At 47.0% G+C, this 13974-nt stretch overlaps 1 protein-coding gene across 1 annotated transcript; it reads right to left on the bottom strand.

The window, feature by feature from the left end:
• Window positions 1–9251: 9251 nt before the first annotated feature.
• On the bottom strand, window positions 9252–13580 carry NFKBIA (NFKB inhibitor alpha). Its single transcript, XM_045016745.1, has 6 exons — window positions 13172–13580; window positions 12602–12710; window positions 11851–12061; window positions 11191–11279; window positions 10815–11075; window positions 9252–9968 (listed from the first exon to the last, which is right to left on the bottom strand). The coding sequence occupies exons 1-6, from the start codon at window positions 13429–13431 to the stop codon at window positions 9921–9923; spliced, it is 978 nt and encodes a 325-aa protein (XP_044872680.1). The 5' UTR covers window positions 13432–13580; the 3' UTR covers window positions 9252–9920.
• Between the last annotated feature and the right edge of the window lie 394 nt (window positions 13581–13974).

The following is a 13974-nucleotide window of genomic DNA, read 5'->3' as shown; positions in this document are numbered from 1 at the left end:
CAAAAGTCACCCCGCTATATAACTGACCGGCAGCCGATTATGAGTTTCTTCTTTTCTTGATAAACTGATCAATTATGTTATCAGACACCATTCTAAAGAGCTCCTCCGAATTTCAGTGCATTAACAGCAGATACATGACAGCTGCAAACAAATGACCTGCCAGACACCTATCGTAGGACATGTCTACACTTGAAATTTGTTGTGGGTTTTGTGTATCAGCATCAAGTGATCTACAACGATTGTTTCATAAGCAGAGTGTCCACTCCACATTGTTATCCAGGGATTAAGGCACTTTTGCCTTGTATCATTGTGGCCACACAGCACTGTGATGTTCTGAAAGAAATGCTCAGCATTCTGGTCGAACATCCCACGGTGCATTGCTCCATTGCTGTCTTGTATGCATTTGGGGATTTTTCATGCTGTGCATTGTGGGATACCTACCAGAAAGTGATGGAATTCTGGAGCTTGGGGCCAAACTAAATAATTCCTTTGAGTCTTCTTCTTTCATCCCATCAGCCATCAGTTTTTTATGAGGCACTCAGCCCCATTTTCAAAGTGCTGCCAAGCAGCATGGAACAAAAAATGGGAAGTGCTGCAATCCTCCTGGTGATGAATATAAGCAGCCTGCTGCAAGCATATCTAAATTAATGCAATGACTTCAGAACCAGGGAAATTAGGGTGCCTGAGAAGGAGGAGGAGTCTGAAATTGAGCAGATGCTTCTCCTAGATCTTTTCCTAGAGCAGCTTTACTTGGGGGACCGCACATGGGCAGCGCATGGCCCTGGCATTTGGGGAGACTGGCCTGAGCACCAGAAGCTCCCCCAGCATCTGGACCATGGCCTGGCCCCTGCTCTGTCCCAAGGCCCCATGCCCACTTGGCCTCCTCCCCCAAGGCCATGCCCACACTCCTCCCCCACTCTGCCCCAGGCCCCGCTCGTGCTTGGCTCCCTCACCTGTCGCTTGCTGAGTTGTTCCACACACCTCTGACACCCCCACTGCTCGCCGAGTCCATCCCTTCCTTCACCCCTTCTCCCAAAGCCCCCCCCACCCGCTGCTTGATGAGTCTCTCCACGCCTCCACCCCTGAGACCCCCACTTCCCACAATGTCCCCCGACACCTCCACCGCTGGCTGCTTGCCATATCTCTCCTCTCCTCCACTCCCGTCCCTCGAGACCCCTGCCACTCACCGTGTCCCTCCTCTCCTTCACCCTCCCTCCTCCCCCAGAACTCCCACCCACTGCATCACTCCACACCCCCTCCCCTGAGACTCCTACTGCCTGCCACTCACTGAGTCCCTCCTCTCCTCCACAGCAAGTGACGGGTGGTGGGCATCTTGAGGTAAGAGGGGAGGACAGGGACAGGAAGAGGTGGAGCATGGGTGGGACAAAGCAGGAAAGGGCCTCGGGGCGGAGTGCAGGCAGGGCCACTATGGTCCAGGCGTCCACACTTTCAAAGGCAACAGGTCGGCGGCTGCACTGCAGGGGGAGACTTAGCCTTCCCTGGCCTATTATACCTGTCATCTATGAGACCACAGCTTTTGGGCTTAGCCAGCTAGCCCTGACTGGTAGGACAGGAGAAAGCCACTTTCCTAGAAATCGTTGCAGCTGCAGTGGTGGAAGACCTTCATGAGAGCTCCCCTCCGTGTGGAGAAGCATGTGGCCATCACCATCCAGAAGCTCACCTCCCTGATTGCTAGCAGTCAGTAGCTAACAGTTTAGTGTTGGAGCTGTCAAAGCTGTTGTCATGGAGGTGTGCACTACTGGCAAAGTAGCCATAAAGTCTGGAGATGCACAGGAAGTAATTAATGGGCTTGCATGGTTGGGGCTCTTGAATTGTACTGGGGCCATTGATGGGACCTATGAGCCTCTTCTTTGCCCCCTCCCACCCCTTCCCCAGCTGGCCTTGGAGCTCATCCAGAGAAAGGAGTAATTGATCCATTGTGCTGTAAGGCCTGGTGGATCACCAAGGAAGATTCACCAGTATTAACATGAGGTAATCTGGAAAGGCCCTTGCTGCCAGTTCCCTTTGGAAACTCTGGGCAATGACAAACAGCACTTTGTCTCCAATAGTCATTATGGACATTGATGGTGTTGCCGTTTCTCCTGTCATTCTGGGCGACCCAGCTTACCCCTCCGCTCTTGTGGCTTATGAAGCCTTTTACTGGACACTTGGGCACAAGAATGGAGCTGTTTATCTATACCTTGAGTAGTTGCAGAATGACAGTGAAATACGCAATTGGAAGATTGAAAGGTAGATGGAGAAGGCTGAGGCTGGAGGCTGTTGAGAGCTATCTGCCTATTATGATAATTGCTTGCTGTGTTTTGCACATTTGTGAGAGCAAGGGAGACAGCGTGGCTGAAGGGTAGGAGACAGAGGTGAGCAGACTTGCTAAACATTTTGAACAGCTAGAGAGGACACGTGCGCAAAATGCTGCAACTACTCAGGGGCACAGAGTCAGGGCTGCACTGTGCTCTTTCTTTGAGTCTAGAGGCCATTTGTGAACTTTCACATAAGTCTGTAATCATGATGACTGCACGTATCTTCATATGTATTAGTGGAAGGATTTTAACACACTTGATGCCATACCATGCATCTGACGAAGTGGGTATTCACTCACGAAAGCTCATGCTCCAATACGTCTGTTAGTCTATAAGGTGCCACAGGACTCTTTGTCATTTTTTACAGATCCAGACTAACATGGCTACCCCTCTGATACTTAACATACTTAATGTGTGGCTTTTAGTATAGTGCATGTGTGGATTTTATGACAGTGAAGCTGGGCATTTCAAACAATTGTACAGGACTCAAACCATGAATATAAAGACCTTTTCAATGGTTTCTCAATAAATAACAATGGGCACACCCAGTTCAATGGTTTGAGCAGTAAAATGTTCTTGAACGTGCATAATGCTGTGCAAAGCTAAAAGCCATTTAAAGTTAAACCCGTTGTGTGCAGACAAGTTTGGGCTTTCAAGGTCAGGAGAGGTGTTTGCCTCTCCTCAGCTACTGCATTTGTGTCATCATCTTCCCCAGTTGTCTAGAACCTCTGGGCCTGTGGTAGAGGAGTGTGGCTGTGATTGTTGAGGCAACTTGGGAAAAGGGCTAACAGATGCCAGATGGCCTGTGGTGTTCGGGGAATATGGCTAGCTAGAGAGTGCAGCAGAGGCAGGTTACTCATTGCCTGTGAACTGGTGCAAGCTGTCCTTACTTTGGAGGCTGTTACCCTGAACTGTGTCCCCTCAAACAGAGAAGGATTCTGATAAAAAAAGGCAATGGGCAAACCAGGAAGAGATGTCGTGCTACCGTTTGCCCAGGTGGTGCCCCCAGGGCTGGTGCAGATGTAGGGCAGAAGAGAGAGCAGTAAGCATCAAGGCGGAGTGGCGCATTGGTACATTCTCTGGCATGGCCACCATTTTGAGCAACTAGTGGTGGGGTTAGTAGATCAGGAGGCAGAGAGAGGGCAATACTGTGATAATACCTGAAACTAAGTTGTTTATATCCCACTGTACAGTTGTACTATAATATATTGTACAATTCTTACTGGATGTGGTCTCCTCCCCAGTTTAGATTTCAGGTTGATCCTCTGGCTGTGATTCAGGTAGGTCCTGGGTTTCCACATCTGTGTCTGCCCTGGAGTCAGGTGAGAATCTGGATTTCAGGATCAGTCAGTGAGTCCACACAATTTAGTGGTTGAGTGGCAGGATCTCCAGCAAACACGGTAGCTGGAGACCATGCATGTTCCTTCATCTGTCCTGTTGTCCTTAAAATTCTTATAGCCCAGACAGAGCTCCTTTGCTGTATTGCAGCACTGGCTTGGGGCCCATTTGTGCGCCCTGTTCTGCACTTGTTGTGATACCTGCTTAGAGACCTGTGCTAAGTGACTGCCATTCAGGTGGGCCTGTACATTCGCCTCTCAGTAGTGGGCAGTGAAGTCCAGGATCTCAGCATGGGTCTATGCAGAAGTATGAGGCATGACTTAACAATAATCAAGAGGATGCGACACAGTATGTGAACTCCCTGTGAGCTGGAGTCATAAAGGACAGCACCTGCTGTGTGCCCACATTTAAATGGGGAGGTGACAGCAGTCAGGGTGCTCCTGGAGCAGCATACGATGCACAGGTACATGGCACTCCAACAAAGCAATGTGAGTATACCAGGAAAGGACTTGGCACATACACAACAGTTATTTTGGGATTGGGATGCATCCACACTGACTTTGTTACACGTAAACTCATCCCACATCTCAGCAAACACACTCCCAAAGTGGGTTTAAGAGTGTGTGTTAAAGTGGCAGATGATTTGCAGCAAAAATAATTAGGGTTTTTTTATACGTCACTTTAATGCAAAATAACTCAGGTTAGCCCAGAACAAATTTCAAGTGCAGACAAGCCCGTACAAAAAGACATATACACGCCTCATCTCAGTTACTGAATATGTTTGTTTAATGTGATTTCTCACATTAAATTAAGTGCTTTTGATGATGCTTTGGAGAAATAAGAAATTAACAAATGCTTTTTTAACTTGGCAGTGATTTGTTTAGTAGCATAACTTCCTTATATGGTGAAGTAATTTCATTTGCACATTTATTACAAGGAAATACTATCTCATTGATAGATAAATTATATTTGTTCACATGTTCAACTCTGCAGCACGGAATATACATTACTTCCTGAATAGCATGGTATCACTGTCGTTCTTCTGAATTGTCCTTTTAAGTTCTTTTCATTTGCCCTTGTAATAATTATACTTTGCAATTATGTTGTATCTATGTAGTATTTTTTATAGCATGCCCATCACTGGTACCTGAGCACCTGTAACATGCTTTCCAGCTGTAGATTTCAGATGGCTACAAAGCATTTTTATCCACATTTTATAGATGGAGAAACTGAGGCAGAGAGAGGTTGAAGGAACAAATCAACTTTTTTTGTTATAGTCCATTATGTTGGAATCAAGAAAAATTGCAAGTCATTGGGATACTTTCCTGTGCAAGGCCTGCGGCGGTGGGGGGAGGGCATGTGAGTTTGTATTTATATTTCACCAAAGCTGTGTAGTTCACTTGCCCACTGACAATGCTGTAGCGTTCCAGTGGATTTTGCTTTTTAAATTTATAACAGGCCTGATTCTGCATTCTTTGTGCCCCTGAATCTTCCATTGTATTCACTGGAAATTTTGGATACACAAGAGATTGGACCCAAAGGCCATCAGTGAATCTCATGACCAAGTGTGTGTGAGATGGACTGTACCCCCATATTCACCCCTTGCACACTATTTTAATAATATTTTACAAAGAATGCCTTGTGAGGTATCATTTGAACACACATAATTTTCTGGTCATTATTGTCCTGGTAAAATAAGTGTGGCAACATGTAAAGTTGTACGTGTTACTAACACATGTTCCAAGTCTAGGGAGTGGCCAAACCAGTTTCTCAGAGACAAAGGGCACGCAGGCACCTCAGCCAGGTGTAGACAAGGCTGAGGAGCCATTAGCACCTAACTGGCCCCATTCTTTGGCAGGAAAGTGGGCTTGTGTGAAAAATCAACATTTTAGCAAAGAAACCGCATGGGGTTCCTGTCCATACAGACTGCCTGTTACCAGGCTCCCAGCTGGAGATGCTGCTGAAATGGGGGAGAGGACTATAAAAAGAAAGGGGAGGCACCCCTCTCTTTCTGCCCACTGCATCCATGGCACTGAAAGGACATAAGCAGCGGTGTTGGACTCGGGGAGGGGACCCTGATCTGAGAGTTTGGAGTAATCTGCTAAAGCATGTGGTGAGAAAATCCTTGCTTTGAATTTAACATAGTTTAAGTTAGGCACTAGTTGCATTTTATCTTTATTTTACTTGTAACCATTTCTGGCTTTCATGCCTCATTACTTGTACTCATTTAAAATCTCGCTCTGTAGTTAATAAACTTGTTTTATTTCAATCCAGTGTGTTGAATTGACATGTCTGGGAAACTCTATTTGGGGTAACTAGACGTGTACATCATGTCTATTAATTAAATGACTGCGTTTATATAAACTTGTATTGGCCAGGAGAGGGCTGGGCAGTACAGGATATACATTTCTGAGGGGAAAATCTAAAAATGGGACTGTGTTGGGGGTCACCCTGCAGTATAAACAAGGTTAGTAAGAGCCAATACATGACTGGCTGCCTGCAGCACACAGACATAGCTGGGAGGGACTTATATGCTGCAGCATAGGCATGAAAACTAAGAGTGCGGGGGGGAGTGCTGTAGCACCCCCACATTTTATGTGGAGTGCTGGCTGCCAGCCCCACTCCAGGCTGTGGGCAGGGTCCTGGCTGCTGGCCACGCTCCTGGCCAGGCATGCAGGGTCCTGCATCATGGCTGCTGGCCCTGTGCCAAAGGGTCCCAGCTGCTGGCCCTGCTCATGGCATCACACGCGGGGGGTCCTGGCTGCTGGCTCCGCACGCAGGGCTCCACTACTGGCCCCGCACCTGCCCCCAGCCTCGTCCCCCTTATCCCTGTCCATGGCCCCCCCCTTCCTGGAGTCACGGCCCTGCTCTTGGCCTCAGCTGGGGGTAGGGGGAGCACGAGGTTAAAAAGTTTGGGGATAGTTTTGCTGGCTTTCAGCACTCCCACTATAAAAAGCATTCTAGTGCCACTGTGATGCAGGCTGTTTATGAGCAGTCCAGCCTGGAAGCTACAGCAGCAAAGTAGCGTAAAAGGCAGGTGGACACAGCTGCTCACTAGTCTGGATTGTACCTTGGGTGTGTGTGTGTCAATTTTTCAGCCTTTCCTCAGAAAGGAAGATCACACAGGCTTGATGCTCAGTAATGACTTTTCCTGCCAACAGGCAGTTTCAAAGTATGCACCTTGGACACGTTAGGGAAAAAAGGGTGGAAGAGAAAAAACACTGACTCAGGATGACAATTTCCATGTAATCATTTCCACACTGACCTTTGGATCCAATGCAAATCAGCAAGAGCCTAGCCCTTTGAGCCATTCTTCTCCAGGAAAAGCAGCCACTGGCCCAGGGCCATGTCGTACAACAGTTCTTGTTCCATCAAGCCCACCAAGAAGAGAATGGAGGTGCAGGTCTCCTCTTAAAGTTAATGGTCCAGATTCGCCAGTACAATCCAGCTCCTTTGTGCCTCTCAGGTGGTGCAAAGGGGCTGGATTCTGGCTTTAAGTGGCCAGCAGAGAATTCCCCAGGTAAGAGGGGAATGCCTTGTTGGCATAAAGGTAGCAGAGCAGACTCTTCCTGGGAAGGAGTGGGCATGTTGGAGGTGGGGAGAGACCCCCTATATCAGTGACTTAAGTTAAAGCAGGCTACCATCCTCTAAGCCAAGAGGTGTTCATCTGCAGAGAAGAATTTGGCAAGATGATTTTTGCCTCTGCAGATGCTGAAGAGAACAGTCTGAGGAACTCTCAGAGTGGATGAGACCCACTTACTCCTCTTTCACTCTATGAACTGAGAAGAACCAAAACCTGCTGTGGATCACGGCTTAGGGAGACAGGGATGGGCCATGAGAGAGGGATGGAAGAAGGCAGCGCATGCTCTCTCTAACCCTGCAGAAGCCCCCACCATGAAAACTCTGCAGGCATATGGATTCATAGACTGGAGGGGGACAGGATGAGGGAGGGTTGGCTGCACTCCATAGAATTAGCCTCACTCTAAATCTACGGGACAAGCCAGTGCAAAGTACTGCTGATTGAGGTGCCACACTTTTACATGAGTTTCCCTTTTCTGCTGTGACACCACTGTGAGATGCTGTGGGCGCTTAGCCATGCCATTGAGAGGGCCACAGGCATCTGAGGATTAGGGCTGAATGTAATGTGAATGCACAAGGGCTCCAAACAATCCCATCTCAAGGTGGTCAGAGGGAGTGCGTCTGTGCTGAACTGACTCTTCTGTGAGGAGGAAACCAGATCTATAAGTAGTTGTAAAATTAGTTGCAGGCTTCCAGGATGTGACTAAGGGCCAGATTTTAAAAAATATTAGGTGCATAAAGCTGCTGATGGGCAAACATGGGTTCAAATACCCAATCAGCTTAATGGGGAGCAAGGACTTGAACCCAGGTCTTCCAATTGCTATATAAGGGAATCTAGGCAGTGGGTTATGGGATATTCTAGAGAGTCTTGCACTCAAACTATCCTGTAAAGCTGTTCCACTATCTATAAACAATCAGCTATTCCTCAGCAGCAGGACTGGCCTCTGGGCCTGCCACATCCCTGAACCACCAGCATATAGCGTAAATGTCATTCTTTTGCACCCTATGATTGTTATTCCCACAAACCCTGGCTGGGCTGGCTTAGCCCTTCAACCTCCTGAAGTAAATCAAGTGCCGGATAGTTCACTATGCACAGGTCTATTGGCTGAGACCTTGAAACACACATTACAGAGCCATTTTCCAAAGCAATGCTCTGCTCTGGCATCCTGGGCCAAAATTCCCCAACCCACACTGTTGTCCAGAGGGCTGGGTGCAGGTAGTACTCATGGCTGCTGCTTTCTAACCTCACTGTCACAGCATTTCAGTGATGAGACTGCACATATCTAACTTGTAAAGCCCTTGGGATACATGTCATGTAAAAACTATTATATTTATAAATACATTCTTAGCTGGCCTACAATGAGCCTAATTAATTGTGTCCTGGTGGACTTAGAAACAATGCAGGTCAGGCCTCAAGGGAATTCATACATGAAGGGGGACTGGAGAAAATGATGTATTAGGGCAGTGGCTCTCAAAACTTTTGTACTGGTGACCCCTTTCACATAGCAAGCCTCTGAGTGCAACACACCCCCTTATAAATTAAAAACACTTTTTATATATTTAACACCATTATAACTGCTGGAAACAAAGTGGGGTTTGGGGTGGATGCTGACAGCTCACAACCCCCCCATGTAATAACCTTGCAACCCCTTGAAGGGTCAGCTTCCCATTTTGAGAACTCCTGTATTTGGGCTACACCTTACACATCTGCTGACAATTTATGTAGCAGATTTGGTGTTGGCTCTGGAGCAGATGTCTCTATTCTTGTGGGAGAGGAAAAATATTTACTATCAGATTTGTAAGGTAGGGAGAGGAACTGAAGATGGTAGAAACGTGGTTCCCAGAAAGAAAGTTAACTCAAGGCTCTTGTCCAGCAGAGATTCACTGCATTAACAACTGTGGTGTTGGGTCTGAATAAACTTCCTTCCTCACAGCTGCAGATGAGATAGAGATGGGTCAGTGGGCTAACTCTTCTCTAAAAGACAGGAATGTGATCCAGTCCAATGACAAACCAAAGACTTGACATTTTTTTTAATAAATATACATCTCAGGTATCAAAATAATTATAAACAAAATATACAATATATACAACTGCTAAAAGTTTAGCAATCATGCCACATACATAGGGAAATACACTGTTTCCAATGCAGAGAGTTAACATTATTGCTACCTTTCCCATAAAAGCCAAGAGGTCATTCTTTTGTTTCAATTCCTCTACAGTACAAAGAGCAGCTGAGGTCAGTCATTAGGAGTGATTACAATCAGCCCAACAGAAATCTATGCAATTTCTTCCAGCAGATAGGATACTCCTGTGAACCTGTCCAGCTACGTAGGGGGAAGCAACTCCACAGAAAAACTCACTAGTCATCTCTCAGATACAGTCTTGTAGCCAAAATGAATATTCAGGTGGATCCAGTAGTCTGTTGTCCTCATACTGTTCATACATTTTGACAACCAGTTAATCCGTAACTGGCACAAATAAACAGATTTCTACTGACGTGACACATCCAACTCCCATTAGTAAAAGTACGGGTCAGAATGTGAAGCCTGCTGTTATAATGATGTAGTCCATGGTGTGCAGTGTAGTATTTCAACATTTTTTTCACATTTTATCATTTTTTTAAAGAAAATACGTCAGCTTCCTATACATATATATAGTCATGTCCTTTAAGAGAAACCTCTTTTTCAAAATGCCAGCTGTCGTCCTCCAATAACACAGTCATCATACATTATCTAGAAGGAAAAAAATATATATACGTTAATGCAGAGTTCTACAAGTAGCACTCAGAGTTCACCTTGGAGAATCTCAGGCCAAATTCTGCTTGCCTTGACTTCAACAACACTGCTCACAAGAGTTAAGGCAAGCAGGATCTGAAATGAACTCTTTAGAAGTATTCAATAAGAAGTGATAATATAGATTCTTAAGAGGATAAAATTTGAAAGTCATGTGGAGAAATATATATTTTAGAAGGAAACAAACCAAAACTTTGTGTCACAAATGCGGTAGATACACTAGCTATCTCCAACAGAAAACCATGGAGAGAGAGGCACATACTGTGACACTAGTTTTAGCAACTTTCTTTCCCTTATATATTTGTATATGCCATTTGTGTGCTTTTATATTTGCATTTTTAATGCTCATTCAATAAAATCCTGATAATAAAAAAAATAGAGTGCTAGATTTCATGTTCCTTAAATTAACAAATTTCTCTTTGAAATCATGGGGGTTGGGAGAGGATTTGCTTGATTAACACATGCAAAAAATTGGCCCAGAGTAAGAGGAAAGGTTGTCTAATTTACACTTTGATTTTGTAAATAAATGTTATAGATTAGCTCTGGGTGTCCAATGGTTAGGTCCTGTACTATCTTCCAAATGCCTGCTATTTAAATTTTTTATTTTACTTTGAGTTTGTAGGTGAATTATATGTAATCCAGTTAATAGGCCATCAAAGCATCAGGAAAAAAACACAACCTAAGAGTTGTGTGCATGTTTCCCCGACAACTTTAATGGGAGCCATGTAGATGCACATAAGGGAAAATTTAGTCCTTCCTTATAAAAGGGTGAAAATAACTACTTACTTCATCCTCTGTGAATTCTGATTCTGATTCACAGCTCTCCTCATCCTCACTTTCTGGTAGCATTTGTAGGTCAGCCGTGGTTAAGTGCTTCAGCTGTTCCTGTATGCTGAAGCTGTCTCTTCCCCACGTGAGCTGGTATGGAGAATAGCCCTGGTAGGTCACTTTGTTCACATCAGCCCCATGTTTTACCAGAAGCGACACCAGTTCTGAATTCTGCAGGTCTACAGCTAAGTGGAGGGCAGTTCTGCCATTACAAGGCTCCTGGTTAGTAAAAATAAAAGTTCATTTAATATCAGGATAGTTAGGCTTGGCATTACCAAACATTCCTACTCCAGCACCATCATATTTGGATAAACAAAGAGCTTCAAATACACACCTGAGCATTGACATCTGCTCCCAAGGACAGCAAATATTCTACTATAACCAGATACCCCTGAATAGATGCCAAATGGAGACACGTGTGTCCTGTAAAACAAGAACATAGGTAAAAGTTAAGCACTTCTACTTTAATGCATTATCAGTCACTTTAGTCTAAACACTCTAACACACTATCATCATATCTTCGGTTTGAAATACAATCACCATTAACCAAACTGAACGTAAATTGTCCTATGTGAACTTTATATTGTGCATGGATGATCAGATAAATTAAAAGGCATCTTTATTTCTTAGATGCTATGTCTTTTTTTCCACCCAGTGTCAGACTGGAACTTGTTTTAACAAAAAGAAACAGAAAAATGTAAAAATGTCTACAATTAAAAAAACCTAAATAAATAGTTAAACAGTGCTATCTAAAAACCAGAGGATAAAGTTGAAGAGTGTGAGAGCCATAGTAAAGCACTGGCAGGTAGGAGGGCTGGAACTTATTCTCAGCTCCAGCCCTGACTGCAGTGTGATTTCAGGGAAGTCACTTTATTGCTAGGCCTCAACCTCCCCATCTGTAAAATGGGAATCATAATGCTTATCCACCTTTATAAAGCTCTCTGAGATCTATGTGACAGAAGCACTAGATGCTAAGAAATATATTTATGCATACCATTGTAGTTGGCAGACCGTAGGACTGAATCTAGGTGGTGCTGCTGGCAGTACTGAGTGAGGACGCTGACAGCTCTGACAGAGCCCTGCTCACAGGCAATATGAAGTGGTGTATTTCCTCGGAAGTCTCTGATCTCTGGGTCACATCCGGCCTTGAGAAGAATCTCAGCAATTTCAGCCTGATCTGTGATTACTGCCAGGTGAAGTGGCGTCTACAATAAAAAAAAAAAGGAAAAACAAAACTATTGTAAAGTACATTACAAACAGGAAATACGTTAGAGACAGCATCGGAGCACAGAGCCCTTCAACCACTTGGTGATTCTAGCTCAACTTCTTAAAAATAACATAAAAATTTGCTTAATATTTTGTGCTCACCAGGAACACTGTATTCAAGAATCAACAGAGTTCTCTTTTAGCCTGGGAGTGACTGATTTAAGGCTCTCTTGATAGCAGAGGGCGATACAAATAAAAGGTATCTTTTATATGGCAAACAATGGATGAGTGGAGCCCACCATAGTATATTTTAAAGCAATCATGCTTTAAAATGCCACTGTCAAGGAGAGTACACAAACACAAGTTTGTCCTGGGCAATCTTGTGGGGTTTTTCTTTTTTTGGGGGGGAAGGGGTGTTATATACGAGTTGATTAAATATCTGTCAATTGTAAAAGTGTGTTTTATAAAGTTACTGAAGTCACCAAGGGGCTCGGGGCCGCCTGGCTTGTTTGGGCTGGAAGGCGGATGGTTTAAAGTACCTGGTTTAGGTTATTCTGAAAGTTCAGGAAGGCAGGATTGGCAGTTGCCTGGCGAATGACTTCCACGCTCCAGGCCTTTTCTTCGTGAATAATTGCCAAGTGGAGAAATCTACAAGAGGGAACAGAAAAAACAACCCCTCAAAGTCGGTCCGAGAACAATGAGGGGGGGGTGGTCACATCAGGCCAGGGCCCCAGCAGCCAGCCCGGGCAATGCCCCGGCAGTCACGTGCACAGGCAGCAGGCGGCTTTCGCAAGCCCGGGGTTTTCGGAGGCAGCTGCCTGGTGTTTTCCGCGGGGTGTTATGAGCTGAGTGTTCCTGGCAGCGGGCCAGGGACTTTCCGCGGCACCTTCCCCCTCCGCCCAGCCGGGCGCCGGCCCCGCCCCGCGCCGCCAGCACACTCTGTACTTCCCCCTCCGGCCGGGCTGGCGGGCGGCCAGCCAGCCCCGGACTCCCAACTCTGCGGCCCCAGCCCCGCCCGCCGGCGAGGGTCTCAGCGCAGCCCCCTCGGCCACAGCTCCGTGCGTTCCCCTCCTAACGCCCCGGGCAGCCGGCGCGGGACACACACTTACGTGTCTCCGTCCTCAGTCACTTGCTGTTGCCAAGGCTCGGCCGGCTGGTGCGGCGCCCCCCGCTCCTCCGGGGGCTGGAGCCTGATGTCCGTCAGCTCCTTCACCAGCAGCTCGTACTCCTCCTCCTTCATGGAGTCCAGCCCGCTGTCGTGCCGGTCGTCCTGCAGCAGGCCGAGCTGCCGCTCCTTCTTCAGCGACTCGGCGCGGTTCTCCATGGCTGCGTCCCAGCGGCCAGCCGGGCTGTAGCTGGGCTGGAACATGGCTCGGCCTCCGCTAGCTCAGGACGCGCAGCGCTAAATCCCCCTTCACAAGCGACCCAAGTCCCAGGCTCAGTGGCAGCAGCGGCGGCGGCAGGCAGCACCCGAGTGAGAGCGGCGGCGGGCGGCGGCGCTGGATATACGCCCTCTGCCGAGGGGATTTCTGCAAGGGGCGGAGCCGCGCCGCTGGGAATTTCCAAGCACGAACCAGCCTGTGCCTGTCTGCGGCGTTACATAAAGGCCCAGGCGAGGCTCGCAGCGGAGGAATCCCCTGACTAGCCCGCCCCTCCCCCATTTTTGTAATCACCCGAGGGAAAGTACTTGGTACAGTACAGCGCTGTGACTAAGCCCCTTCCCCCAGGTACTTCCCTGGGAGCCGGCGGTAGGCACCTCGCCGTCTTTTCCCCACCCTGGGCTTTCCCTTCACCTGTTCTCGTGACCCCGGCCTCATACAGCCTCCCTCGGGGCTGCTAATACACCACGGGCAGCTGGGGGCGCGCTAGTGCTCCCGCCACTAGGCTGCTCCCCCGCCAGTCCCCCTTCCCT

Source organism: Mauremys mutica, chromosome 4 (assembly GCF_020497125.1).
Source record: "Mauremys mutica isolate MM-2020 ecotype Southern chromosome 4, ASM2049712v1, whole genome shotgun sequence".
NCBI classification, from domain to species: domain Eukaryota; kingdom Metazoa; phylum Chordata; order Testudines; family Geoemydidae; genus Mauremys; species Mauremys mutica.
This window is presented reverse-complemented; position numbering and strand designations above follow the sequence as displayed.